General features: G+C 37.9%; 3 protein-coding genes across 5 annotated transcripts in view; 2 read left to right on the top strand and 1 right to left on the bottom strand.

Moving 5' to 3' along the window:
- The window catches only part of LOC106860379 (L-gulonolactone oxidase-like), a 34208-nt gene extending 32346 nt beyond the window's left edge, over nucleotides 1-1862 (top strand). Inside the window, 1 exon segment of the mRNA XM_088162786.1 lies at nucleotides 1547-1862. Within this exon segment, the coding sequence (XP_088018912.1) occupies nucleotides 1547-1675 (129 nt within the window). The 3' untranslated portion in view covers nucleotides 1676-1862.
- Nucleotides 1863-10534: 8672 nt separating this feature from the next.
- On the bottom strand, nucleotides 10535-17333 carry LOC148224558 (uncharacterized). 2 transcript variants are annotated; one of them, XM_088162645.1, is made up of 2 exons: nucleotides 12130-17333; nucleotides 10535-12077 (listed from the first exon to the last, which is right to left on the bottom strand). In XM_088162645.1, the coding sequence occupies exons 1-2, from the start codon at nucleotides 13106-13108 to the stop codon at nucleotides 11797-11799; spliced, it is 1260 nt and encodes a 419-aa protein (XP_088018771.1). In that variant the 5' UTR covers nucleotides 13109-17333; the 3' UTR covers nucleotides 10535-11796. The 2 variants fall into 2 exon arrangements, with proteins under 2 accessions (XP_088018771.1, XP_088018772.1); XM_088162646.1 differs by having other exon boundaries at nucleotides 10535-12053; nucleotides 12153-17333.
- Nucleotides 17334-17347: 14 nt separating this feature from the next.
- POMC (proopiomelanocortin) lies at nucleotides 17348-25261 on the top strand. 2 transcript variants are annotated; one of them, XM_088162652.1, is made up of 3 exons: nucleotides 17348-17729; nucleotides 22119-22262; nucleotides 24524-25261. In XM_088162652.1, exons 2-3 carry the CDS (start codon nucleotides 22143-22145, stop codon nucleotides 25067-25069), a joined length of 666 nt encoding a protein of 221 aa, XP_088018778.1. In that variant the 5' UTR covers nucleotides 17348-17729; nucleotides 22119-22142; the 3' UTR covers nucleotides 25070-25261. The 2 variants fall into 2 exon arrangements, with proteins under 2 accessions (XP_088018778.1, XP_088018779.1); XM_088162653.1 differs by lacking the exon at nucleotides 17348-17729 and having other exon boundaries at nucleotides 21990-22262.
- Nucleotides 25262-25734: the final 473 nt, after the last annotated feature.

Here is a 25734-nt window from a genome sequence, read left to right as displayed (position 1 = left end):
GCTGGAAATTCCCAGATTTAGGGAAAAATGGGATTTTTAATGGGAAAATGATCCCAACCCCAGAAAACGGGAGGGAATTTTCCAGAGGGAAACTGAGGCACAGGAGGGGAAAAAAAATATGGGGAAATTCCTTCTGGAACATTCCCAGATTGGGGGGGAAAAAATGGGATTTTTATATGGAAAAGGATCCAAATCCTGGGAAATGGGAGGGATTTTCCAGAGGGAAACTGAGGCACGGGAATTTCCCCATATTTTGGAATTTTCAGGATGGAATTTTTCCCAAATTTTGGAGGATAAAAGATTCGGATCCAGGAATTCCCTCCATTTTCCCGTGCCTCAGTTTCCCTCTGGAAAAATCCCTCCCATTTTCCCATTAAAATTCCCATTTTTCCCCAAATCTGGGAATTTCCAGCAGGGAATTTTTTCCCCAATTTTGGAGTTTTTTATTTGGGGCAGAGGTGGATCCAGGGATCCCCTTCCCTTTCCCGTGCCTCAGTTTCCCTCTGGAAAAACGGGAATTTTACAGGGAATTGTGGGAAATTTATCCCAATCCTGGGAAATGAGAGGGATTTTCCAGAGGGAAACTGAGTCACAGAATTTTCCAGGGCTGGGAATATACAGGAAGGAATTTTTCCTGATTTTTTTTTTTTTCATCTCCTTCCCTTTCCCGTGCCTCAGTTTCCCTCTGGGAAATTCCCTCCCATTTCCCGGGATTTGGATAAATTTCCAATAATTCTCTGTAAAATTCCCGTTTTTCCAGAGGGAAACTGAGGCACGGGAAAGGGAAGGGGATCCCTGGATCCGCCTCTTTTCCCCTCCAAAAAAATGGGAAAAAATTCCCTGCTGGAAATTCCCAGGTTTAGGGAAAAATGGGATTTTTAATGGGAAAATGATCCCAATCCCAGAAAACGGGAGGGAATTTTCCAGAGGGAAACTGAGGCACGAGAGGAAAAAAAAATATGGGGAAATTCCTTCTGGAATATTCCCAGATTCAGGGGGAAAAATGGGATTTTTCTATGGAAAAGGATCCAAACCCATGGAAATGGGAGGGATTTTCCAGAGGGAAACTGAGGCACGGGAAAATGGAGGGAATTCCTGGATCCGCCTCTTTTCCCCTCCAAAAAATGAGGAAAATTCCCTCCTGAGCATTCCCAAATATTGGAATTTTTCGCTCCTTTTAATGGGAAAATGATCCCAATCCCAGAAAACGAGAGAGATTTTGCCAGAGGGGAAACTGAGGCAAGGGAAGGGAAAAAAAATTTTGTAAAATTCCTTCTGGAACATTCCCAGATTTGGAAAAAAAAAAAAAAAGGGATTTTTATATGGAAAAGGATCCCAATGCCAGGAAACGGGTGGAATTTTTCCAAAGGGAAACTGAGGCACGGGAGGGAGAAAAAAAAAAAAAAAAAAAAAAAAAAAAAAAAAAAAAAAAAAAAAAAAAAGAGAAAATTCCCTCCCGAATATTCCCAGATTTGGTAAAAAAAAAAAAAAAAAAATTGGGAATTTTTTTTTTTTTTTTATTTCATGGAAAACCATCCCACTGCAGGCCCACAGCTGCACCCGGAAGGATTTGGAGCGGATGTATCCGGAATTCCCGAAATTCTGCGCCATCCGGGAGAAGCTGGATCCCACCGGAATGTTCCTCAACTCCTACCTGGAAAAAGTCTTCTTCTGAAAACTGGGGGGAAAAAAAGAAGAAAAAAAAAAAAAAAAAATCCTTGGAAAAATCCCGGAATTCCTCGGACAGGGATTTGCTCTGATCCAGCTCCGAAATTTTTTCCCTGGGGAAAAGCGCGGAATTTCATCCCAGGAATTCCTGGATTTTTTTTTTTTTTTCCTCCAATAAAATTCTTGCAGCAGAATTTTTTTTTCCCGTGGAAGTGCCCGGTCCTGGGAATTTGGGGAAGGGGAAATTTGGGAATTTTTGGATATTTGGGATTGGGAATGGTGATTTTTGGGAATTATTCCGATTCCCAGAATTCCAACATTTCTGGGAATGGGCACAGAGGGAGATCTTGGCCAGGAGATGGAAATCGTGGAATATTAATCCCAAAATTCCCACTTTTTTTCTTTTGGGATCGTTTTCCAAACATTCCCAGAGCTCCAGGAATTTTGGGAACGTCGCCATTCCCTGGGAAGCTCTTCCAGATCCCGACACCCTCTGGACCTGGAATATTTTCCCAAAAAATAAATAAAAATTCCAGATAAATCCTCCCCCGGGCACAGAAATTCCATGGGATTGGATCACCCCAAATCCTGGGATTTTTGCATCATCTCGATTTCCGTGTCCGGGATTTTGGACTTCCCAAATTCCTGGAATTTTTTTCCACAGTTGATTCGTTATTCCTGGTTTTTTTTGGTGGGATGTTCTTCCCATCTCCTTGAAATTCCCAAAAGAGCTCCAGGGTTGGATATTTCCATCCTTTCCCAGCAGCTCAGGAAAAAGAATCCCAGAAATCCCCAAAATCCCAGGAAACAGAAATCCCAGAAATCCCAGAAAATCCCAGAAATCCCAGAAAACAGAAATCCCAGAAATCCCAGAAATCCCAGAAAACAGAAATCCCAGAAATCCCAGAAATCCCAGAAATCCCAGAAAGCAGAAATCCTTCATTTTTTTCCTTCTGAAAGAAACAGGAATTCCTTGGATTCGTGCTGGAATTGGGGGATGAGAGGTGGGACAAGGCCTGGAATTCCAAAAAATCCTGGAATTCTGGGATGGGTTGGGCCTTCCCCTCAACATTCCTGATCCATTCCAGACATTGCCAAAAATTCCCTGGATCAGACCCCTCCCACCATTCCCAATCCCTTTCCAGAAATTCCCAAAAATTCCAGGAATTAAAACCCTCCTCTCAAAATTCCCAATCCCATTCCAGCCATTCCCAAAAATTCCCTGGATCAGATCCCTCCCACCATTCCCAATCCCATTCCAACCATTCCCAAAAATTCCAGGGATCAAACCCCTCCCCTCAACATTCCCCATTTCTCCTGCAGACATTCCCAAGAATTCCATGGATCAAATCCCTCTCAAAATTCCTGATCCCATTCCAGCCATTCCAAAAAATTCCATGGATTTAAACCCCTCCCCTCAAAATTCCCAATCCCATTCCAGCCATTCCCAAAAATTCCATGGATCAAACCCTCCTCTCAAAATTCCCAAACCAATTCCAGCCATTCCCAAAAATTCCCTGGATCAGATCCCTCCCAGCATTCCCGATCCCATTCCAGAAATTCCCAAAAATTCCAGGGATCAAACCCCTTCTCTCAAAATTCCCAAAACCCATTTCAGGCATTCCCAAAAATTCCATGGATCAGATCCCTGCCAGCATTCCCAATCCCATTCCAGAAATTCCCAAAAATTCCAGGAGTTAAAACCCTCCCCTCAAAATTCCCAGTCCCATTCCAGAAATTCCCAAAAATTCCATGGATCAGATCCCTGCTCTCAACATTCCCAATCCCATTCCAACCATTCCCAAAAATTCCATGGATCAAACCCCTCCCCTCAAAATTCCTGATCCCAGTCCAGCCATTTCCAAAAATTCCATGGATCAGATCCCTCCCAGCATTCCTGATCCCATTCCAGAAATTCCCAAAAATTCCATGGATCAAACCCTCCTCTCACATTCCCAATCCCATTCCAGCCATTCCCAAAAATTCCATGGATCAGATCCCTCCCAGCATTCCCGATCCCATTCCAGAAATTCCCAAAAATTCCAGGAGTTAAAACCCTCCCCTCAAAATTCCCAATCCCATTCCAGCCATTCCCAAAAATTCCATGGATTTAAAAACCTTCCCTCAAAATTCCCGATCCCATTGCAGCCATTCCCAAAAAATTCCACGGATGAGATTTCCCCCCCCCCAAAAAATTCCCGATCCCTCTCCAGCCATTCCCAAAAATTCCAGGAATTAAAACCCTCCCCTCAAAATTCCCAATCCCATTCCAGCCATTCCCAAAAATTCCATGGATCAAACCCCTCCCCTCAAAATTCCCCAAAACCATTCCAGCCATTCCCAAAAATTCCCTGGATCAGATCCCTCCCAGCATTCCTGATCCCATTCCAGAAATTCCCAAAAATTCCAGGGATCAAACCCCTCCTCTCAAAATTCCCCAAAACCATTCCAGCCATTCCCAAAAATTCCATGGATTTAAACCCCTCCCCTCAAAATTCCTGATCCCATTGCAGCCATTCCCAAAAAATTCCACGGATGAGATTCCCCCCCCCAAAAAAAATCCCGATCCCATTCCAGAAATTCCCAAAAATTCCAGGAATTAAAACCCTCCCCTCAAAATTCCCAATCCCATTCCAGAAATTCCCAAAAATTCCAGGGATCAAACCCCTCCTCTCAAAATTCCCCAAAACCATTCCAGCCATTCCCAAAAATTCCATGGATCAGATCCCTCCCAGCATTCCCGATCCCATTCCAGAAATTCCCAAAAATTCCAGGGATCAAACCCCTTCTCTCAAAATTCCCAAAAACCATTTCAGGCATTACCAAAAATTCCATGGATCAGATCCCTCTCAAATTTCCTGATCCCTCTCCAGCCATTCCCAAGAATTCCATGGATCAGATCCCAAAAATTCCCAAAAACCATTCCAGCCATTCCCAAAAACTCCATGGATTAAACCCCTCCCCTCAACATTCCCCATTTCCCTTCCAGCCATTCCCAAAAATTCCCTGGATCAGATCCCCCCCAAAATTCCTGATCCCATTCCAGCCATTCCAAAAAATCCCATGGATCAGATCCCTCCCAGCATTCCTGATCCCATTCCAGAAATTCCAAAAAATTCCTTGGATTAAACCCTCCTCTCAAAATTCCCAAAAAACATTCCAGCCATTCCAAAGAATTCCATGGATCAGATCCCTCCCAGCATTCCCAATCCCATTCCAGAAATTCCCCAAAATTCCAGGAATTAAAACCCTCCCCTCAAAATTCCCAATCCCATTCCAGCCATTCCCAAAAATTCCATGGATCAAACCCCTCCCCTCAACATTCCACATTTCTCCTGCAGACATTCCCAAGAATTCCATGGATCAAATCCCTCTCAAAATTCCTGATCCCTCCCAGCCATTCCCAAAAATTCCAGGAATTAAAACCCTCCCCTCAAAATTCCCAATCCCATTCCAGAAATTCCCCAAAATTCCAGGGATCAAACCCCTCCTCTCAAAATTCCCCAAAACCATTCCAGCCATTCCCAAAAATTCCATGGATTTAAAAACCTTCCCTCAAAATTCCCGATCCCATTGCAGCCATTCCCAAAAAATTCCACGGATGAGATCCCCCCCCCAAAAAAAATTCCCGATCCCTCTCCAGCCATTCCCAAAAATTCCAGGAATTAAAACCCTCCCCTCAAAATTCCCAATCCCATTCCAACCATTCCCAAAAATTCCTGGGATCAAACCCCTCCTCTCGAAATTCCCCCAAACCATTCCAGCCATTCCCAAAAATTCCATGGATTTAAAAACCTTCCCTCAAAATTCCCGATCCCTCTCCGGCCATTCCCAAAAAATCCCACCAAAAACAAGACAGAAAAGAAGGAAAAGAAAGAAACAGGAAGGGGGGGAAAAAAAAAAATCAGGAATTCTGGCCCCAAACCCCTCTGATTTTTGGGGTGGCTCGGGAGATTTTTCCAGCTTTTTTTTTTTTTTCCCGAGGTTTTTCCAGCGATTTTTCCCGGCTCTCTCCATCCGCTCCCATCCATTTTCCCGCCCTTTGTCCCGGCATCGATTTTTCTTTTTATTTTCAATTTTTTTTTTTAATTTAATTCCCATTCATCCCATCCATTATCCCCCCCCTCCTTTTTTTTTCCCATCCTCGCGGCCTTTTCAATCCCCTTTTATTTTATTTTTTTTTTAATTATAATTATTAATTTTTTTAATTTTTTTTTTGAAGAAAATAAAGAAATAAAACACAAAAACCCCTCTCTGGGAGCCGTCTCCATCCGGAGCTTTTTATCCGAGCACTCCAGAGCCTCTTCCCGGCTCCTAAATGGATTTGACCTCCAAGCTTTTATCTCTTTCTTTTATTTTTATTTTTTTATTAATTTTTTTTAATTTTTTTTTAATATTTTTTTTATTCCCGGCTTTGACGTCACAGGCGGGGAAGGTTCCGGACGCCTCCGGAAAAAGCGGCCAGACCTGGAGAGGCACCAAAAAAAAAAATAAAAATAAAAATAAAAATATTTTTTTAAAATATTTAAAACGTTAAAAAAGGTTACAAATGTTAAAGACGTTGAAAGTGTTGACGATATGAAAATATTAAAAGTATTAAAAAGATTTGCAATGTTAAAAACCTTAAAATATTAAAAATGTTAAAAACATTAAAATATTAAAAATATTTAAGACATTAAAAATAGTAAAACCATTAAAAGTACTAAAAACATTAAAAATATTTAAAATATTTGAAATGTTAAAAACATTAAAAGTCTTGAAAATATTAAAAATATAAAAATATTAAAGGTATTAAAAAGATTAGCAATGTTAAAAGCATTAAAAATATTAAAAATGTTAAAAACATTAAAAGCATTGGAAATATTAACAATATAAAAATATTAAAGGTATTAAAAAGATTTGCAATATTAAAAACATTAAAATATTAAAAATATTTAAAACATTAAAAATAGTAAAACCATTAAAAGTACTAAAAACACTAAAAATATTTAAAATATTTGAAATGTTAAAAACATTAAAAGCATTGAAAATATCAACAATAGAAAAATATTAAAAGTATTAAAAAGATTTGCAATGTTAAAAACATTAAAATATTAAAAATATTTAAAACATTAAAAATAGTAAAACCATTAAAAATGCTAAAAACATTAAAAGTATTGAAAATATCAACGATATAAAAATATTAAAGGTATTAAAAAGATTTGCAATGTTAAAAACCTTAAAATATTAAAAATGTTAAAAACATTAAAAGTATTGAAAATATCAACAATAGAAAAATATTAAAAGTTTTAAAAAGATTTGCAATGTTAAAAACATTAAAATATTAAAAATATTTAAGACATTAAAAATAGTAAAACCATTAAAAATGCTAAAAACGTTAAAAATATTTAAAATATTTTAAATGTTAAAAACATTAAAAGTCTTGAAAATATTAAAAATATAAAAATATTAAAAGTTTTAAAAAGATTTGCAATGTTAAAAACATTAAAATATTAAAAATATTTAAAACATTAAAAATAGTAAAGCCATTAAAAATGCTAAAAACATTAAAAGCATTGAAAATATTAACGATATAAAAATATTAAAGGTATTAAAAAGATTTGCAATGTTAAAAGCATTAAAAATATTTTAAAAATGTTAAAAACATTAAAAGCATTGAAAATATCAACGATATAAAAATATTAAAGGTATTAAAAAGATTTGCAATGTTAAAAACATTAAAAATATGAAAAATAGTAAAACCATTAAAAACATTTAAAATATTTTACATATTAACAATAATAAAAATATTAAAGATATTAAAAAGGTTCCCAATATTAAAAACATTAAAAATATGAAAAATAGTAAAAGCATTAAAATAGAAAAAATATAAAAATATTTAAAATAGTAAAAGCATTAAAAACATTTAAAATATTTTAAATAGTAACAATTTTAAAAATATAAAAAATATTAAAAATACTAGAAATATTAAGAATGTTAAAAATAATAAAAGTATTGAAAATATTAACAATATAAAAATATTAAAGGTATTAAAAAGATTAGCAATATTAAAAAACAATTAAAATGTTTAAAATATTACAAGCATTAAAAATATAAAACGTTTAAAATATTAAAAATATAAAAGCATTAAAAACGTTTAAAACGTTAAAAATATTGACAGTATTAAAAATATTAAAATAATCCAAATATCCAAAATATTAAAAACATTAAAAATACTAAAAACATTTAAAAAAGATTAAAAATACTAAAAATAGAAAAAGATTTCTTGGGATTTTTGGGAAGGAATTCCCTCGCTTGGGAGAGGCTGGAAAAGAATTCCCAGAAAATTCCTGGATCCCTGAGAGCGTCCAAAGAAAGTTTGGAAAAATTTGGGATTGTGGGATTGGGATGGGATTGGAAAATCCATGGATCCCATCCCAAAAAAAATCTGGAATTTTGGGAATTCGGGACTCCAGGAAGGGTCTCCCTTCCCTTTTCCATCCCAGAATTCCATAAAAATCCCTCAAGGATGGATCCTGAGTGTCCTGGATCCCGGAATTCCGGAATTATTTGGGAATTATTCCCGGATTGGAGTCGGGATGGGGATGGATCCAATCCCAGAATTCCCTGGGAAAAAGGGGAAATGGGATTTGGGAAGGAATTCCTGGGGTTATCCCAGCGTATCCCGGTGATCCCAAAAAATCACAAAATCCCTGGGAAAAAAAAAAAAAAAAAAAACCAAAAACACGAATCCCATCCCAAAAATCCCCAAATCCTGGAGAAAAAGTCAAATCCGAAAAAAAAAAAAAAAAATCCCAGAAAATTCCCCCAAAAATCCCAGAAAATCCTTTAAAATGTCAAAATAAATAAAAAAGAAATTTGGGAGGAATTTGGGAAGGAATTCCTGACTGGGCTGGAATTCCCAGAGAATCCCTGGATTCGTGAGAGTGACCAAGGAAATGTTGGAAAATCCTGGAATTGTGGGATTGGAATGGGATGGGATTGAAAATCCATGGATCCCATCCCAAATAATTTCGGGATTCTGGGATCCAGGACACTCAGGATCCATCCCTGAGGGATTTTTATGGAATTCTGGGATGGAAAAGGGAAGGGAGACCCTTCCTGGAGTCCTGAATTCCCAAAATTCCTTCCCGGAGAGGAGTTGGGATGGGGATGGATCCAATGCCAGAATTCCCTGGGAAAAGGGGGAAATGGGATTTGGGAAGGAATTCCTGGTGATCCAAAAAAAACCCAAAACAAACCCAAACAAATCCTCTCAAAAAGCCCCGTCCAAATCCCCACCCAAAAAATAAAAAATCCCAAATCCCACCAGAATTCCAGGATCCTCAATCCATCCCAAATCTCACCAGAATTCCCAGAATTCCCAGAATTCCCAGATTTTGAATCCATCCCAAATCCCATTGGAATTCCCAGAATTCCCAGAATTCCCAGAATCCTCAATCCATCCCAAATCCCATCGGAATTCCCAGAATTCCCAGAATTCCCAGAATCCTCAATCCATCCCAAATCCCATCGGAATTCCCAGAATTCCCAGAATTCCCAGAATCCTCAATCCATCCCAAATCCCATCGGAATTCCCAGAATTCCCAGAATTCCCAGAATTCCAGGATCCTCAATCCATCCCAAATCCCACCAGAACTCCCAGAATTCCCAGAATTCCCGGATCCTCCATCCATCCCAAATCTCACCAGAATTCCCAGAATTCCCAGAATTCCCAGAATTCCAGGATCCTCAATCCATCCCAAATCCCACCAGAATTCCCAGAATTCCCAGAATTCCAGGATCCTCAATCCATCCCAAATCTCACCAGAACTCCCAGAATTCCCAGAATTCCCGGATCCTCCATCCATCCCAAATCCCACCAGAATTCCCAGAATTCCCAGAATTCCCAGAATTCCCGGATCCTCAATCCAGGTTTTGTTGGATTTGGGATTTCCTGGCATTCAGGGATCTCTGAATTTCCTTTTATTTCCTGGAAAAATCCCAGATTTTTTAGGCTTGGAAGCCGGATCTGAGTCAGGACAGGAAAATCCCAAATCTGGATTGTGAAAATTTGGGAATCTCTGGGATTTTCCATCCCCATTCCTGGAAATTTTGGTGCCTCAGCAGCTCCTTTTTTTTTTTTTTTTTTTTTTTTTCCCCCAAAAAAATCGTGGAAATCTTGGAATCTCCAGAGGTTTTAAGTTTGGGAATTGTGGATTTATCAAATTGGGAATCGTGGATTAATTAAAACTGGGAATTATGGATTTATTAAACTGGGAACTGTGGATTTATTAAATTGAGAATCGTGGAATTATTGAAATTGGGAATCATGGAGTTATTAAATTGGGAATCATGGATTAATTAAAACTGGGAATTGTGGATTTATTAAATTGGGAATGGTGGATTTATTGAAATTGAGAATCATGGATTTATTAAAACTGGGAATCAAGGAGTTATTAAATTGGGAATCATGGATTTATTAAAATTGGGAATCATGGATTTATTAAATTGGGAATCGTGAATTAATTAAAACTGGGAATTATGGATTTATTAAAATTGGGAATCAGTGATTTATTAAATTGGGGATCATGAATTAATTAAAACTGGGAATAATGGATTTATTAAAACTGGGAATTGTGGATTTATTAAAATTGGGAATCAAGGAGTTATTAAATTGGGAATAATGGATTTATTAAAATTGGGAATTGTGGATTTATTATATTGGGAATCGTGAATTAATTAAATTGGGAATCGTGGATTTATTAAAATTGGGAATCATGGATTTATTAAAATTGAGAATTGTGGATTAATTAAAACTGGGAATTATGGATTTATTAAATTGGGAATTGTGGATTTATTAAAACTGGGAATTATGGATTTATTAAAATCGGGAATCGTGAATTAATTAAATGGGGAATCGTGGATTTATAAAGTTGGGAATCGTGGATTTATTAAAATTGAGAATTATGGATTTATTAAATTGGGAATCACGGATTTATTAAATCGGGAATCATGAATTAATTAAAACTGAGAATTATGGATTTATTAAATGGGAATCACTGATTTATTAAATTGGGGATCACTAATTAATTAAAATTGGGAATTATGGATTTATTAAATTGGGAATCACTGATTTATTAAATTGGGGATCATTTTTCCTGAATTAATTAAAATTGATTAAAATTGGGAACTATGGATTTATTAAATTGGGAATCGTGGATTAATTAAAACTGGGAATTATGGATTTATTAAAATTGGGAATCAGTGATTTATTAAATTGGGGATCATGAATTAATTAGAACTGGGAATAATGGATTTATTAAAACTGGGAATTGTGGATTTATTAAAATTGGGAATCAAGGAGTTATTAAATTGGGAATAATGGATTTATTAAAATTGGGAATTGTGGATTTATTATATTGGGAATCGTGAATTAATTAAATTGGGAATCGTGGATTTATTAAAATTGGGAATCATGGATTTATTAAAATTGAGAATTGTGGATTAATTAAAACTGGGAATTATGGATTTATTAAATTGGGAATTGTGGATTTATTAAAACTGGGAATTATGGATTTATTAAAATCGGGAATCGTGAATTAATTAAATGGGGAATCGTGGATTTATAAAGTTGGGAATCGTGGATTTATTAAAATTGAGAATTATGGATTTATTAAATTGGGAATCACGGATTTATTAAATCGGGAATCATGAATTAATTAAAACTGAGAATTATGGATTTATTAAATGGGAATCACTGATTTATTAAATTGGGGATCACTAATTAATTAAAATTGGGAATTATGGATTTATTAAATTGGGAATCACTGATTTATTAAATTGGGGATCATTTTTCCTGAATTAATTAAAATTGATTAAAATTGGGAACTATGGATTTATTAAATTGGGAATCGTGGATTAATTAAAACTGAGAATTATGGATTTATTAAATTGGGAACTGTGGATTTATTAAAATTGGGAATCCTGGAATTATTAAAATTGGGAATCACGGACTTATTAAAATAGGGAATCGTGAATTAATTAAAACCGGGAATTACGGATTTATTAAATGTGGGAATCACGGCTTAATTAAAACCGTGCCTTTATTAAAATCCCATTTAAATCCGGAAAAACCCTTGGAAAAATTCAAATCCAAGCTCCAAACCCCCCCCCTCCCAAATAAAACCCCCACAATTCCAATTTTTTTTTTCCGGCGGCTCCGGCTCCGAGGGATTTGTGGGATTTGAGCCCCACCGAGATTTCCTCCCCCGGCCCCGGAGCTTCATTCGCATCCAGGTGAGAAAAACACCGGGAAAAACAAAAAAAAAAAATCGGGAAAAGGGCAGGAATTACGTGGGAGAAGGAACCCGATCCAAAGGGAAAGGGCGGCACGTCCCGGATTTCTGGGAATGACGATGATGGAAAATCTTGAAGGTGGAAAATCCCGAATTTTTGGGAATGACAAACATGGAAAAAAACCTTGAGGGTGGAAAATCCCGAATTTCTGGGAATGACGATGATGGAAAATCTTGAGGGTGGAATATCCCGGATTTCTGGGAATGACGATGATGGATGGGAAAAAAAAACAACTTGAGGGTGGAAAATTCCGAATTTCTGGGATTGATGGTCCTGGAAAAATATTCCTTGACCGTGGAACATCTTGAATTTCTGGGAATGATGATGATGGAAAATCTTGAGCATGGAATATCCCAAATTTCTGGGAATGACGATCCTGGAAAAACCTTGAGTGTGGAATATCCCGAATTTCTGGGAATGACGATGATTGATGGGAAAAAAAAAAAACTTGAGGGTGGAAAATCCCGAATTTCTGGGAATGACAAACATGGAAAAAAACCTTGAGGGTGGAAAATCCCGAATTTCTGGCAATTATGATATTGGAAAACCTTGGGCGTGGAAAATCCCAAATTTCTGGGAATGGCGATCCTGGAAAAACCTTGAGTGTGGAATATCCTGAATTTTTGGGAATGACGATGATTGATGGGGAAAAAAAAAAAAAACAAACCTTGAGGGTGGAAAATCCCGAATTTCTGGGATTGATGGTCCTGGAAAAATATTCCTTGACCGTGGAACATCTTGAATTTCTGGGAATGATGATGATGGAAAATCTTGAGTGTGGAATATCCCAAATTTCTGGGAATGACGATGATGGAAAATCTTGAGCATGGAATATCCCAAATTTCTGGGAATGACGATCCTGAAAAATCTTGGGTGTGAAAAATCTCGAATTTCTGGGAATGATGATCCTGGAAAAAATCTCTTTGACCATGGAATATCCCGGATTTCTGGGAATGACGATGATTGATGGAAAAAAAAAACAAAAAACTTGAGGGTGGAAAATCCCGAATTTTTGGGAATGACAAACATGGGAAAAAACCTTGAGGGTGGAAAATCCCGAATTTTTGGGAATGATGGTCCTGGAAAAAATCTCTTTGACCATGGAATATCCTGAATTTCTGGGAATGACGATGATGGAAAATCTTGAGCATGGAAAATCCCGAATTTCTGGGAATGACAATCATGGAAAAAATCTCCTTGAGGGTGAAAAATCCCGAATTTCTGGGAATGACGATCCTGGAAAATCGTGGGCCGGGTTAAGTTGAAAAATCCTTTCCTGGCAAAACAATCCCAAGATTTTTCCCGGTTGGGAAATTCCCATTTTTTCCCATTTTTCCTGGGTTTTTTCCCCATTTTTCCCTGGTTTTGCACATTTTTTCCTGTTTTTTTTCCCGTTTTTTCCTGATTTTTCCTGTTTTTTCCTGATTTTTCCTGTTTTTTCCTGATTTTTCCTGATTTTTCCTGATTTTTCCTGATTTTTCCTGATGTTCTCCACATTTTTCCTATTTTTCCTGGTATTTACCATTTTTTCCCTGTTTTTTCTATTTTTCCTGTTTTTCATTCATTTTCCCCCCATTTTTCCTGGGGTTTTTTTTCCATTTTCCTATTTTTCCCGTTTTTTACCATTTCCCCCATTTTTTGCTGATTTTTCCAGGGTTTTTTCCCCATTATTCCTGGGTTTGTTTCCTATTTTTCTGGATTTTTATTCAGTTTTTCCCAATTTTTCATATTTCTCCTGGTTTTTCCCATTTTCTCTGTTTTTTCCTGATTTTTCCTGATATTTTCCCATTTTTCCCTGTTTTTTCCTATTTTTCCTGCTTTCTATTCAGTTTTTTCCCATTTTGTTTTTTCCTTTTTTCCCCGTTTTTCCCTGTTTTTATTCTATTTTTCCTGTTTTTTATTAATTTTTTTCCCCATTTTTCCTGGGTTTTTTTCCATTTTCCTATTTTTCATGCTTTTTACCATTTCCCCCGTTTTTTCCTGATTTTTCCTGTTTTTTTCTCCCAATTTTTCCCTGTTTTTTCCCATTTTTCCCTGTTTTTTCCTGATTTTTCCTGATTTTCTCCACATTTTTCCTATTTTTCCTGGTTTTTACCATTTCCCTTGTTTTTTCCTGTTTTTCCTATTTTTCCTGGTTTTTATTCATTTTTTTCCCCATTTTTTCATATTTTTCCTGTTTTTTCCTGATTTTTCCTATTTTTCCCATTTTTCCTTTTTTTTTTTTAAATTTTTCCTGTTTTTTATTCCTTTTTTCCCCCCAATTTTTCCTGGTTTTTTCCAATTTCCCCATTTTTCATGGTTTTTACCATTTTCCCCATTTTTTCCTGATTTTTCCTCGTTTTTTCCCCATTTTCCCTGTTTTTTCCTGACTTTCCTGTTTTTTTCCCATTTTTCTCTGTGTTTTCCTGATTTTTTTCCTGTTTTTCTCCACATTTTTCCTATTTTTCCTGGTTTTTCTCATTTCCCTTCTTTTTTCCTGATTTTTCCTGTTTTTTCCCCCATTATTCCTGTTTTTTCCCGGTTTTCCTGGTTTTTTATTCAATTTTTTTCCCATTTTTTTCATATTTTTCCTGGTTTTTCCCATTTTCTCTGTTTTTTTCCTGATTTTTCCTGATGCTTTCCCATTTTTCCCTTTTTCTTCCTATTTTCCCTGATTTTTTCCTGATTTTTTTCCTTTTTTCCCTGTTTTTTCTTATTTTTTCCTGCTTTCTATTCACTTTCCCCCCATTTTCCCAATTTTTTCCTATTTTTCCCATTTTCCCGGTTTTTTTTCCCATTTTAAAATCTATTTAAAATTCCCGAACGGAAAAAAAAAAATAAATTAAAAACTCACCTTAAAAATCCCAGAATTCCTTTTTTTTATTTTAATTTTTTTTTTTCCTTGGGATAAAAGCTTCCAAGACACCAAAAAAATTCCAGGGGAAAAAAAAAAAAACAACCCCGGGATGGAAATTCCCGAGGATGCCTCATCCATCCTAACCCTAAACGGATTTCCCGTTATCCTAATAAAAAAAAATCAATAAATCCCAATAAAAAAATCAATAAATCCCAATAAAAGTCAAGAAATCCCAATAAAAGTCGATAAATCCCAATAAAAGTCGACAAATCCCAATAAAAAATCAATAAATCCCAATAAAAGTCGACAAATCCCAATAAAAAGTCGATAAATCCGAATAAAAGTCAAGAAATCCCAATAAACATCAATAAATCCCAATAAAAAGTCGATAAATCCGAATAAAAATCAATAAATCCCAATAAAAGTCGATAAATCCCAATAAAAGTCAAGAAATCCCAATAAAAAGTCGATAAATCCGAATAAAAATCAATAAATCCCAATAAAAGTCCATAAATCCCAATAAAAGTCCATAAATCCCAATAAAAGTCCATAAATCCCAATAAAAGTCCATAAATCCCAATAAAAAGGGAGCTGGACCAGGAGGAAAATGGGGACTCATCGCTCCCGAGGGGACCCTAAAATTCCCAAAAATAGATCCTGGAAAAAAATCCCCGGAAAAGGACGGGGGGAGGGGTTTGGGGTTCGGGATAAATTCGGGATTTGGGATCAGGGGTTTGGGATTTGGGGTTTGGGGTTTGGGATAAATTTGGGATTGATTTGGGATGGGGCTGGGATTGGGGGTTTGGGGTTTGGGGTAAATTTGGGATTTGGGATCGGGGTTTGGGGTTTGGGATAAATTTGGGATGGGTTTGGGATGGGGTTTGGGATTTGGGATTTGGGGTAAATTTGGGATTTGGGATAAATTTGGGATTGATTTGGGATGGGTTTGGGATTTGGGATTTGGGGTAAATTTGGGATGGATTTGGGGTCTGAGTTTTGGGATTTGGGATTTGGGGTTTGGGAGAAATTTGGGATGATTTGGGATGGGTTTTGGGATTTGGGATTTGGGATTTGGGGTTTGGGGTCTGGGGTTTGGGATTTGGGAGAAATTTGTGATGGATTTGGGATTTGGGATGTGTTTGGGATTTGGAGTTTGGGGTCTGGGATTTGGGATTTGGGGTTTGGGGTTTGCAGTTTGGGATTTGGGATAAATTTGGGATGGGTTTGGGATGAGTTTGGGATTTAGGATTTGGGATTAGCGATCAGGGGTTTGGGATTTGTGATTTGGGAGAAATTTGGGATGGATTTGGGATGGGGTTCGGGATTTGGGATTTGGGGTTTGGGGTAAATTTGGGATTTGGGATCAGGGGTTTGGGATTTGGGATAAATTTGGGATGGGTTTGGGATGGGGTTGGGATTTGGGATGGGTTTGGGGTTTGGGATTTGGAATTTGGGGTCTGGGATTTGGGATTTCGGGTTTGGGGTTTGGGGTCTGGGTTTTGGGATTTGGGATAAATTTGGGATGGATTTGGGATCCTTCCCACCCCCCTTTCCAGCCCCACAATTCCCACTTTTCCCTGGATTCCCTTTCCCAAACCCTTTTTTGGGATCCCCAAACCCTCTCCATTCCCGACGCTGGGATTATTTTTATTTTTATATTTTTATTTTTATTTTTTATAATTTTATTTTTATTTTTTTATATTTTTAGTTCTATTTTCTATTTTTATTCTAACTCTTATTTTTTTACTTTTATATTTTTATTTTTTACTTTTTATTTCTTCTCTTTTATTTTTATTCTTTGCATTTTTAAATTTTTATTTATAGTTTTATTTTAATATTTCTGTTTTTTCTTTTCTTTTTTATTTTTACTTTTTAGTTTTATCTTTTCTTTTCATTTTCATTTTCACATTTTTTATTTTTTAACTTTCCATATTTTATTTTTATTCCTATTTTTTATTTTTATTTATGATTTTATTTTAATATTTCTATTTTTCCTTTTATTTTTTATTTTTTATATTTTTAGTTCTATTTTCTATTTTTATTCTAATTCTTTTTTTTTACCTTTATATTTTTATTTTTTACTTTTTATTTTTTATCTTTTATTTTTATTCTTATTTTGCATTTTTTATTTTTATTTATAGTTTTATTTTAATATTTCTCTTTTTTCTCTTCTTTTTTTATTTTTACTTTTTAGTTTTATCTTTTCTTTTCATTTTCATTTTCACACTTTTTATTTTTTTACTTTCCATATTTTATTTTTATTCCTATTTTTTAATTTTTCTTTATAATCTTATTTTAATATTTCTATTTTTCCTTCTATTTTTTTTATTTTTTTATATTTATTTTTTTATTCCTATATTTCTCTTTTCTATTTCTACACCAATCCTTATTTTTATATTTTTATATTTTTATATTTTTATATTTTTATATTTTTATATTTTTATATTTTTATATTTTTATATTTTTACATTTTTATATTTTTACATTTTTATATTTTTACATTTTTATATTTTTATATTTTTGCCTTCTTTCCTTCGATCTTTCCTTTTCTTATTTTCATTTCTCTTCTTATTTTTCCATTTTTATCTTTATTTTTTTTATTTTTTTTTTTTCCCCTCTACCCTTTTTCCATCTCGTTTTTTTTCTTTCTCCCCCGCTCCCAAATCCACCCTGGAAAACTTTCCCGGCTCCGCTAATCCCGGCCTTTGTTCCCACCTGGATCCATCCCGGTTTTCCCCCTCGGGCCCCTCCTTTTCCCGGGATATAAAAACCCCGGGAAGCGCCGGGAGCGCCCGGAGCCTCCCTGGAATCGCTCCAGGAAAAAAAAAAAAGAAAAAAAAAAAAAAATTAAAAATCCGGGAAGGAGAAGCCGGGATCCCGTTCCCAGGTAAATCCCAAAAAAAAAAAAATTAAAAATTCCCAATTTTTCCCGCGGAAAAATCCGAAATTTTGACTCCGAGGGAGGGGTTGGGGTTTTTTATGATAAAAATATTTATTTGTTTATAATATGTTTTATAATATATAAAATATATCTTTGATTTATAATTATTTTATGTTTTTATATTTTATATTTTTATATTTTATATATTTTATATATTTTATATATTTTATATATTTTATAATTTATATATTTTGTATATTTTATATATTTTATAATTTATATATTTTATATATTTTATATATTTTATATATTTTATATATTTTATAATTTATATATTTTATATATTTTATATATTTTATATATTTTATATATTTATTTTATATATTTTATATATTTTATAATTTATATATTTTATATATTTTATATATTTTCTATTTTTTATGTTTTATCTATTTTATCTATTATTCATTTATTTATACTGTAAATATTTTATTTTTATTTCTAGATATTTATTAATAATATCACGTAGAATATTCATTAATAATTTTTATTAGAAAAATAAAATTTAAAAGGGAATTTTTTCCCTCGCGTTTTTTTCCCCCCAGATTTGGGGAAAAATGGGAATTTTAATGGGAAAAATGGGAGGGAATTTTTCCAGAGGGAAACTGAGGCACGGGGAAATTCCGGGAATTCCTGGATCCGAATCTTTTCCCCTCCAAAATTTGGGAAAAATTCCATCCTGGAAATTCCCAGATTTAGGAGAAAAATGGGATTTTTAATGGGAAAATGATCCCAATCCCGGAAAACGGGAGGGAATTTTCCAGAGGGAAACTGAGGCACGGGAAAAGGGAAGGGGATTCCATTAAAAATCCCTTTTTTTTCCCAAAATCTGGGAATGTTCCAGAAGGAATTTCCCCAATTTTTTTTTCCCCTCCCGTGCCTCAGTTTCCCTCTGGAAAAATCCCTCCCGTTTTCTGGGATTGGGATCATTTTCCCATTAAAAATCCAAATTTTTCCCTAAATCTGGGAATGCTCAGGAGGGAATTTTTCCCCAATTTTTGGAGGATAAAAGAGGCGGATCCAGGGATCCCCTTCCCTTTCCCGTGCCTCAGTTTCCCTCTGGAAAAACGGGAATTTTACAGGAAATTGTGGGAAATTTATCCCAATCCCGGGAAATGGGAGGGATTTTTCCAGAGGGAAACTGAGGCACGGGAAAAGGAAGGGAATAAAAAAAAAAATCAGGAAAAATTCCTTCCTGGATATTCCCAGCCCTGGAAAATTCTGTGCCTCAGTTTCCCTCTGGAAAAATCCCTCCCATTTCCGGTAATTTGGATTGGGATAAATTTCCCAAAATTCCCTGTAAAATTCCCGTTTTTCCAGAGGGAAACTGAGGCACGGGAAAGGAAATCCTTAAAATAAAATGGGAAAAATTTCCTCTGGAACATTCCCAGATCTGGGAAAAAAAAAAGAGATTTTTACATGGAAAATCAGCCTCAGTTTCCCTCTGGAAAATCCCTCCCATTTCCCAGGATTTGGATCCTTTTCCATATAAAAATCCCATTTTTTGCCCCCCAATCTGGGAATGTTCCAGAAGGAATTTCCCCATTTTTTTTCCCTCCCGTGCCTCAGTTTCCCTCTGGAAAATCCCTCCCGTTTTCTGGGATTGGGATCATTTTCCCATTAAAAATCCCATTTTTCTCTAAATCTGGGAATTTCCAGGATGGAATTTTCCCCAAAATTTGGAGTGAAAAGAGTAAGATCCAGGAATTTCCCTCCATTGTCCCGTGCCTCAGTTTCCCTCTGGAAAAACGGGAATTTTACAGGGAATTGTGGGAAATTTATCCCAATCCCGGGAAATGGGAGGGATTTTTCCAGAGGGAAACTGAGGCACGGGAAAAGGAAGGGAATCCCAAAAAAAATCAGGAAAAATTCCTTCCTGGATACTCCCAGCCCTGGAAAATTCTGTGCCTCAGTTTCCCTCTGGAAAAATCCCTCCCATTTCCGGTAATTTGGATTGGGATAAATTTCCCAAAATTCCCTGTAAAATTCCCGTTTTACCAGAGGGAAACTGAGGCACGGGAAATGAAATCCTTAAAATAAAATGGGAAAAATTCCCTCTGGAACATTCCCAGATCTGGGAAAAAAATTGGATTTTTACATGGAAAATCAGCCTCAGTTTCCCTCTGGAAAATCCCTCCCATTTCCGGTAATTTGGATTGGGATAAATTTCCCCAAATTCCCTGTAAAATTCCCGTTTTTCCAGAGGGAAACTGAGGCACGGGAGGGGAAAAAAATTGGGGAAATTCCTTCTGGAACATTCCCAGATTTGGGAAAAAAAATGGGATTTTTATATGGAAAAGGATCCAAATCCTGGGAAATGGGAGGGATTTTCCAGAGGGAAACTGAGGCACGGGAAAGGAAATAAATATGGGGAAATTCCTTCTGGAACATTCCCAGATTTGGGAAAAAAAATGGGATTTTTATATGGAAAAGGATCCAAATCCTGGGAAATGGGAGGGATTTTCCAGAGGGAAACTGAGGCACAGAATTTCACAGGGCTGGGAATATCCAGGAAGGAATTTTTCCTGATTTTTTGGGGGATCCACTTTCCTTTCCCCGTGCCTCAGTTTCCCTCTGGAAAATTCCCTCAATTTTCCGGGATTGGGATCATTTTCCCATTAAAAATCTCGATTTTCCACAAATCTGGGAATTTCCAGGATGGATTTTTTCCCAAATTTTGGAGGATAAATGATTCAGATCCCGGAATTCCCTCCATTTTCCCTGTGCCTCAGTTTCCCTCTGGAAAAAAATCCCTCCCATTTTCCGGGATTGGGATCATTTTCCCATTAAAAAGTGGGAAAAGTTCCCAAATTTTTGAATGCCCAGGAGGGAATTTTTCCCAAATTTTGGAAGTGAAAAGAGGCGGATCCAGGAATTCCCTCCATTTTCCCGTGCCTCAGTTTCCCTTCAGAAAATTCCCTCCCATTTTTCTGGGATTGGGATCATTTTCCATATAAAAATCCCATTTTTTCCCAGATCTGGGAATGTTCCTGAGGGAATTTTTCCCATTTTTTAAATGAATCCCATTCCCAGTGCCTCAGTTTCCCTCTGGAAAAATCCCTCCCATTTCCAGGAATTTGGATTGGGATAAATTTCCCACAATTCCCTGTAAAATTCCCGTTTTTCCAGAGGGAAACTGAGGCACGGGAAAGGGAAGGGGATCCCTGGATCCGCCTCTGCCCCAAATCAAAAACTCCAAAATTGGGGAAAAAAATTCCCTGCTGGAAATTCCCAGATTTGGGGAAAAATGGGAATTTTAATGGGAAAATGGGAGGGAATTTTTCCAGAGGGAAACTGAGGCACAGAATTTTCCAGATCTGGGAATGTTCCAGAGGGAATTTTTCCCATTTTTTGGGGGGGGATTCCCTTTCCCCTGACTCAGTTTCCCTCTGGAAAATCCCTCCCATTTCCCGGGATTTGGATCCTTTTCCATATAAAAATCCCATTTTTTCCCCCCCCAATCTGGGAATATTCCAGAAGGAATTTCCCCAAATTTTTTTTTTCCCTCCCGTGCCTCAGTTTCCCTCTGGAAAATCCCTCCCGTTTTCTGGGATTGGGATCATTTTCCCATTAAAAATCCAAATTTTTCCCAAATCTGGGAATTCTCAGGATGGAATTTTTCCAATTTTTTGACACTGGTAAAAGAGGCTGATCCAGGAATTCCCTCAATTTTTCCCGTGCCTCAGTTTCCCTCTGGAAAAATCCCTCTCATTTCCCGGGATTGGGATAAATCTCCCACAATTCCCTGTAAAATTCCCGTTTTCCCAGAGGGAAACTGAGGCACGGGAAAAATGGAGGGAATTCCTGGATCCGCCTCTTTTCCCTTCCAAAAATTGAGAAAAATTCCATCCTGAGCATTTCCAAATTTGGGAATTTTTTCCCTCTTTTTAATGGGAAAATGATCCCAATCCCGGAAAACGGGAGGGATTTTTCCAGAGGGAAACTGAGGCACAGGGAAAATGGAGGGAATTCCTGGATCCGAATCCTTTATCCTCCAAAATTTTGGGGAAAATTCCATCCTGAGCTTTCCCAATTTGGGGAAAAATGGGATTTTTAATGGGAAAATGATCCCAATCCCGGAAAACGGGAGGGATTTTTCCAGAGGGAAACTGAGGCACGGGGAGGGGGGGGGGGGGGGGATGTGGAAATCCCTTCTGGAACATTCCCAGATTTAGGAAAATAAATGGGATTTTTATATGGAAAAGGATCCAAATCCTGGGAAACGGGAGGGATTTTCCAGAGGGAAACTGAGGCACAGGGAATAGACCTAAAATCCCTAAAAAATTCCAGAAATTCCCAACACCAACAACCAATTTTTCGGGATTTTTCCCACAGTTCCTTCCCGATTTTCCAGCCGGGATGGGGTCGGGAATTCTTCCCGTGGTGCTGGGATTGATCCTCTGGAATTCCGTGGGAGCTTCCGATCCGTGCCGGGAGAATTCCAAGTGTCGGGATTTGGGCAGCGAGGCCGGAATTCTGGTAAATCCTGGGAATGGGGGATGGGGTGGGGGTGGGATTCGGGAATTTTTCCCAAAAAAATCCCCAAAATATTTTGGGTTCAAATCCTAAAAATCCCAGAGAATTGAGGGATTCGAGAATGGGGATTTTCCTGGAGATTTTTGGGAGCAAATTCCAAAATTCCCCAAAATTTTTTGGGATCAAATCCTAAAAATCTCAGAGAATTGAGGGATTCGAGAATGGGAATTTTCCTGGAGATTTTTGGGAGCAAATCCCAAAAATCCCCCAAATTTTTTGGGATCAAATCCTAAAAATCCCAGAAAATTCAGGGATTTGGGAATGGGAATTTTCCCAGAGATTTTTGGGAGCAAATCCCAAAAATCCCCCAATTTTGGGGGGATCAAATCCTAAAAATCTCCCCAAAATGGAGGGATTTGGGAATGGGAATTTTCCCAGAGATTTTTGGGAGCAAATCCCAAATATCCCCAAAGTTTTTTGGGATCAAATCCTAAAAATGCCAGAAAATTCAGGGATTTGGGAATGGGAATTTTCCCGGAGATTGTTTGGGGATCAAATCCCAAAAATATCCAAAATATTTTGGGTTCAAATCCTAAGAATCCCAGAAAATTGAGGGATTCGGCAATGGGAATTTTCCCAGATATTTTTTGGGATCAAATTCCAAAAATCCCCGAAGTTTTTTGGGAACAAATCCCAAAAATCCCCCAAAAATGGAGGGATTCGGGAATGGGAATTTTCCCAGAGATTCTTTGGGATCAAATCCCAAAACCAAAAAAAAAAAAAAAAGTTTTGGGGATCAAATCCCCAAGATCTCACATTTGGAGGCATTTGGGAATGGGAATTTTCCTGGAAATTCTTTGGGATCAAATCCCAAAAACCCCCCAAAATTCCCAAATGTTGGAATTCCCAAATCCCTCCCATATGGGATTCTCCCAAAATTTTCCACTTCCAGAGGCTCCCAAACCCTCCATTCCCAAACAATCCCGACCATCCCCGAAAAGTTGGGAATTCCATCCCAGAATTCCCATTCCTTGCATTTTCCCAGGAAATTCCCAAATTCGGGAATTCCCAAACACCCAAATCCCCAAAATTTTTGCAGGAACTTCCAGAGGCTCCCAAATGCCCCATTCCCAAACAATTCTGAACGTCCCAAAAAGTTGGGAATTCCATCCCAGAATTCCCATTCCTTGCGTTTTCCCAGGAAATTCCCGAATTCGGGAATTCCCAAATCGAGGGATCCTCCCAAAATTTTCCACTTCCAGAAGTCCCCAAATCCCCCATTCCCAAACGATTCTGAACGTCCCAAAAAGTTGGGAATTCCATCCTAGAATTCCCATTCCTTGCATTTTCCCAGGAAATTCCCAAATTTGGGAATTCCAAAATCGAGGGATCCTCCCAAAATTTTCCTCTTCCAGAGGCTCCCAAATCCCCCATTCCCAAATGACCCAGACCATCTCAAAATGCAGGAATTCCATCCCAGAATTCCCATTCCTTGCATTTTTCCAGGAAATTCCCAAATTCGGGAATTCCCAAACACCCAAATCCCCAAAATTTTTGCAGGAACTTCCAGAGGTTCCCAAATGCCCCATTCCCAAACAATCCCGACCATCCCCGAAAAGTGGGAATTCCATCCCAGAATTCCCATTCCTTGCATTTTCCCAGGAAATTCCCGAATTTGGGAATTCCCAAATCGAGGAATCCTCCCAAAATTTTCCACTTCCCGAGGCTCCCAAGCCCTCCATTCCCAAACGATCCCGACCATCCCCTGAAATGTTTGGGGAATTCCATCCCAGAATTCCCATTCCTTGCATTTTCCCAGGAAATTCCCCAATTCGGGAATTCCCAAATCGAGGGATCCTCCCAAAATTTTCCACTTCCAGAAGTCCCCAAATCCCCCATTCCCAAACGATTCTGAACGTCCCAAAAAGTTGGGAATTCCATCCCAGAATTCCCATTCCTTGCATTTTCCCAGGAAATTCCCGAATTCGGGAATTCCCAAATCGAGGGATCCTCCCAAAATTTTCCACTTCCCGAGGCTCCCAAATCCCCCATTCCCAAACGATCCCGACCATCCTCGAAAAGTTGGGAATTCCATCCCAGAATTCCCATTCCTTGCATTTTTCCAGGGAATCCCCAAATTTGGGATCGTCTCAAAATTTTCCACTTCCCGAGGCTCCCAAGCCCTCCATTCCCAAACAATCCCAACCACCCCCCCAAAACGTTCGGGCGATTCCACCCATCCCGGAATTCCCCATTTTTCCCAGGCCTGCGCGGGATCGTGCCGGGCCCAGCTTTCCTTGGAATCTCCCGTTTTTCCCGGGAACGGCCAATTCCAGCCTCTCTCCGAGAGCCTCCGCCGTTACGTCATGAGCCACTTCCGGTGGAACCAGTTCGGCCGCAAAAATGGCAGCGACGCCGGCGCCGGGAAACGGGAAGAGGGAACCGGGAACGATCCCGGAATTCCCTTTTCCCACCGTCGGGAAGAGGCGGGAAAAGACGGGAAGCGCTCGTATTCCATGGAGCACTTCCGGTGGGGAAAACCCGTGGGGCGCAAGAGGAGGCCGGTCAAGGTTTATCCCAACGGAGCCGAGGAGGAATCGGCCGAGAATTCCCAGTTGGAATTCCGGAGGGAAGAGCCGTGGGATGAAGAGGAGGAAGAGGAGGAGGAGGAGGAATTCCCGAAATTCCCGTGGAATTCCCGGAAGGAGAAACGTTACGGGGGTTTCATGAGCCCGGAGAGGATCCGGACGCCGCTGGTGACGCTCTTCAAGAACGCCATCGGGAAAAGCTTTTCCAAGGATGGGCAGTGATTGGGAAAAAAAACCAAAAAACCGGGAAAATCCCGGAAAAACCGGGAAAATCCCACGGGATTCGAGCCCCTCTGTAGTGTCCCCTTAGCGCTTAATCATTCCTAATTAAAAAAATTAAAAAAATAAATGAATTTTAAAAAAATCCCCGGGATTCCGGGTGGGAACGAAGGGAGAATTCGGCAGTTGGGAATTCTTGGAGACGGTGGGAATTCTTGGAATGGCGGGATCCTGTGAAAGATTGTAAAAGGAGGGATGGGAAATTCCCAAAGAAACTCAAAAAATTATGGATGAGAGAGTTCGGAGAACGCGGCGACAACGGGGGAAAAAAATGGGAATTGGGGATGAATCCAAAGGTTGGGAATGGGTGGGGGGGGGCGAATATTTGGGATGAGGGGATTCCAGTTTGGGAATTCTGGGAAAAAAACTGGGAAGTTTTCCATGGGGAAACCAGGGTGGGGGGAGGGAACAGGGAATGGATTCCCATGGGAAAAGGGGGGATTGGGGTGGAATTTTGGGATAGAATTCCAAAAAATAATTCCCAGAGAATCCCTGGATCCCTGGGAGTATCCAAGGAAATCCTGGGGCACCCTGGGAATGGAATGGGATGGGATTGAAAATGCATGGATCCCATCAATGGAATTCCGGGATTCTGGGATCCAGGACAC

The sequence above is a fragment of the Sturnus vulgaris genome, chromosome 3, assembly GCF_052056855.1.
Source record: "Sturnus vulgaris isolate bStuVul1 chromosome 3, bStuVul1.hap1, whole genome shotgun sequence".
NCBI classification, from domain to species: domain Eukaryota; kingdom Metazoa; phylum Chordata; class Aves; order Passeriformes; family Sturnidae; genus Sturnus; species Sturnus vulgaris.
Note: the sequence above shows the minus strand (reverse complement) of the source record. Positions and strands in the feature narration are given on the sequence as shown.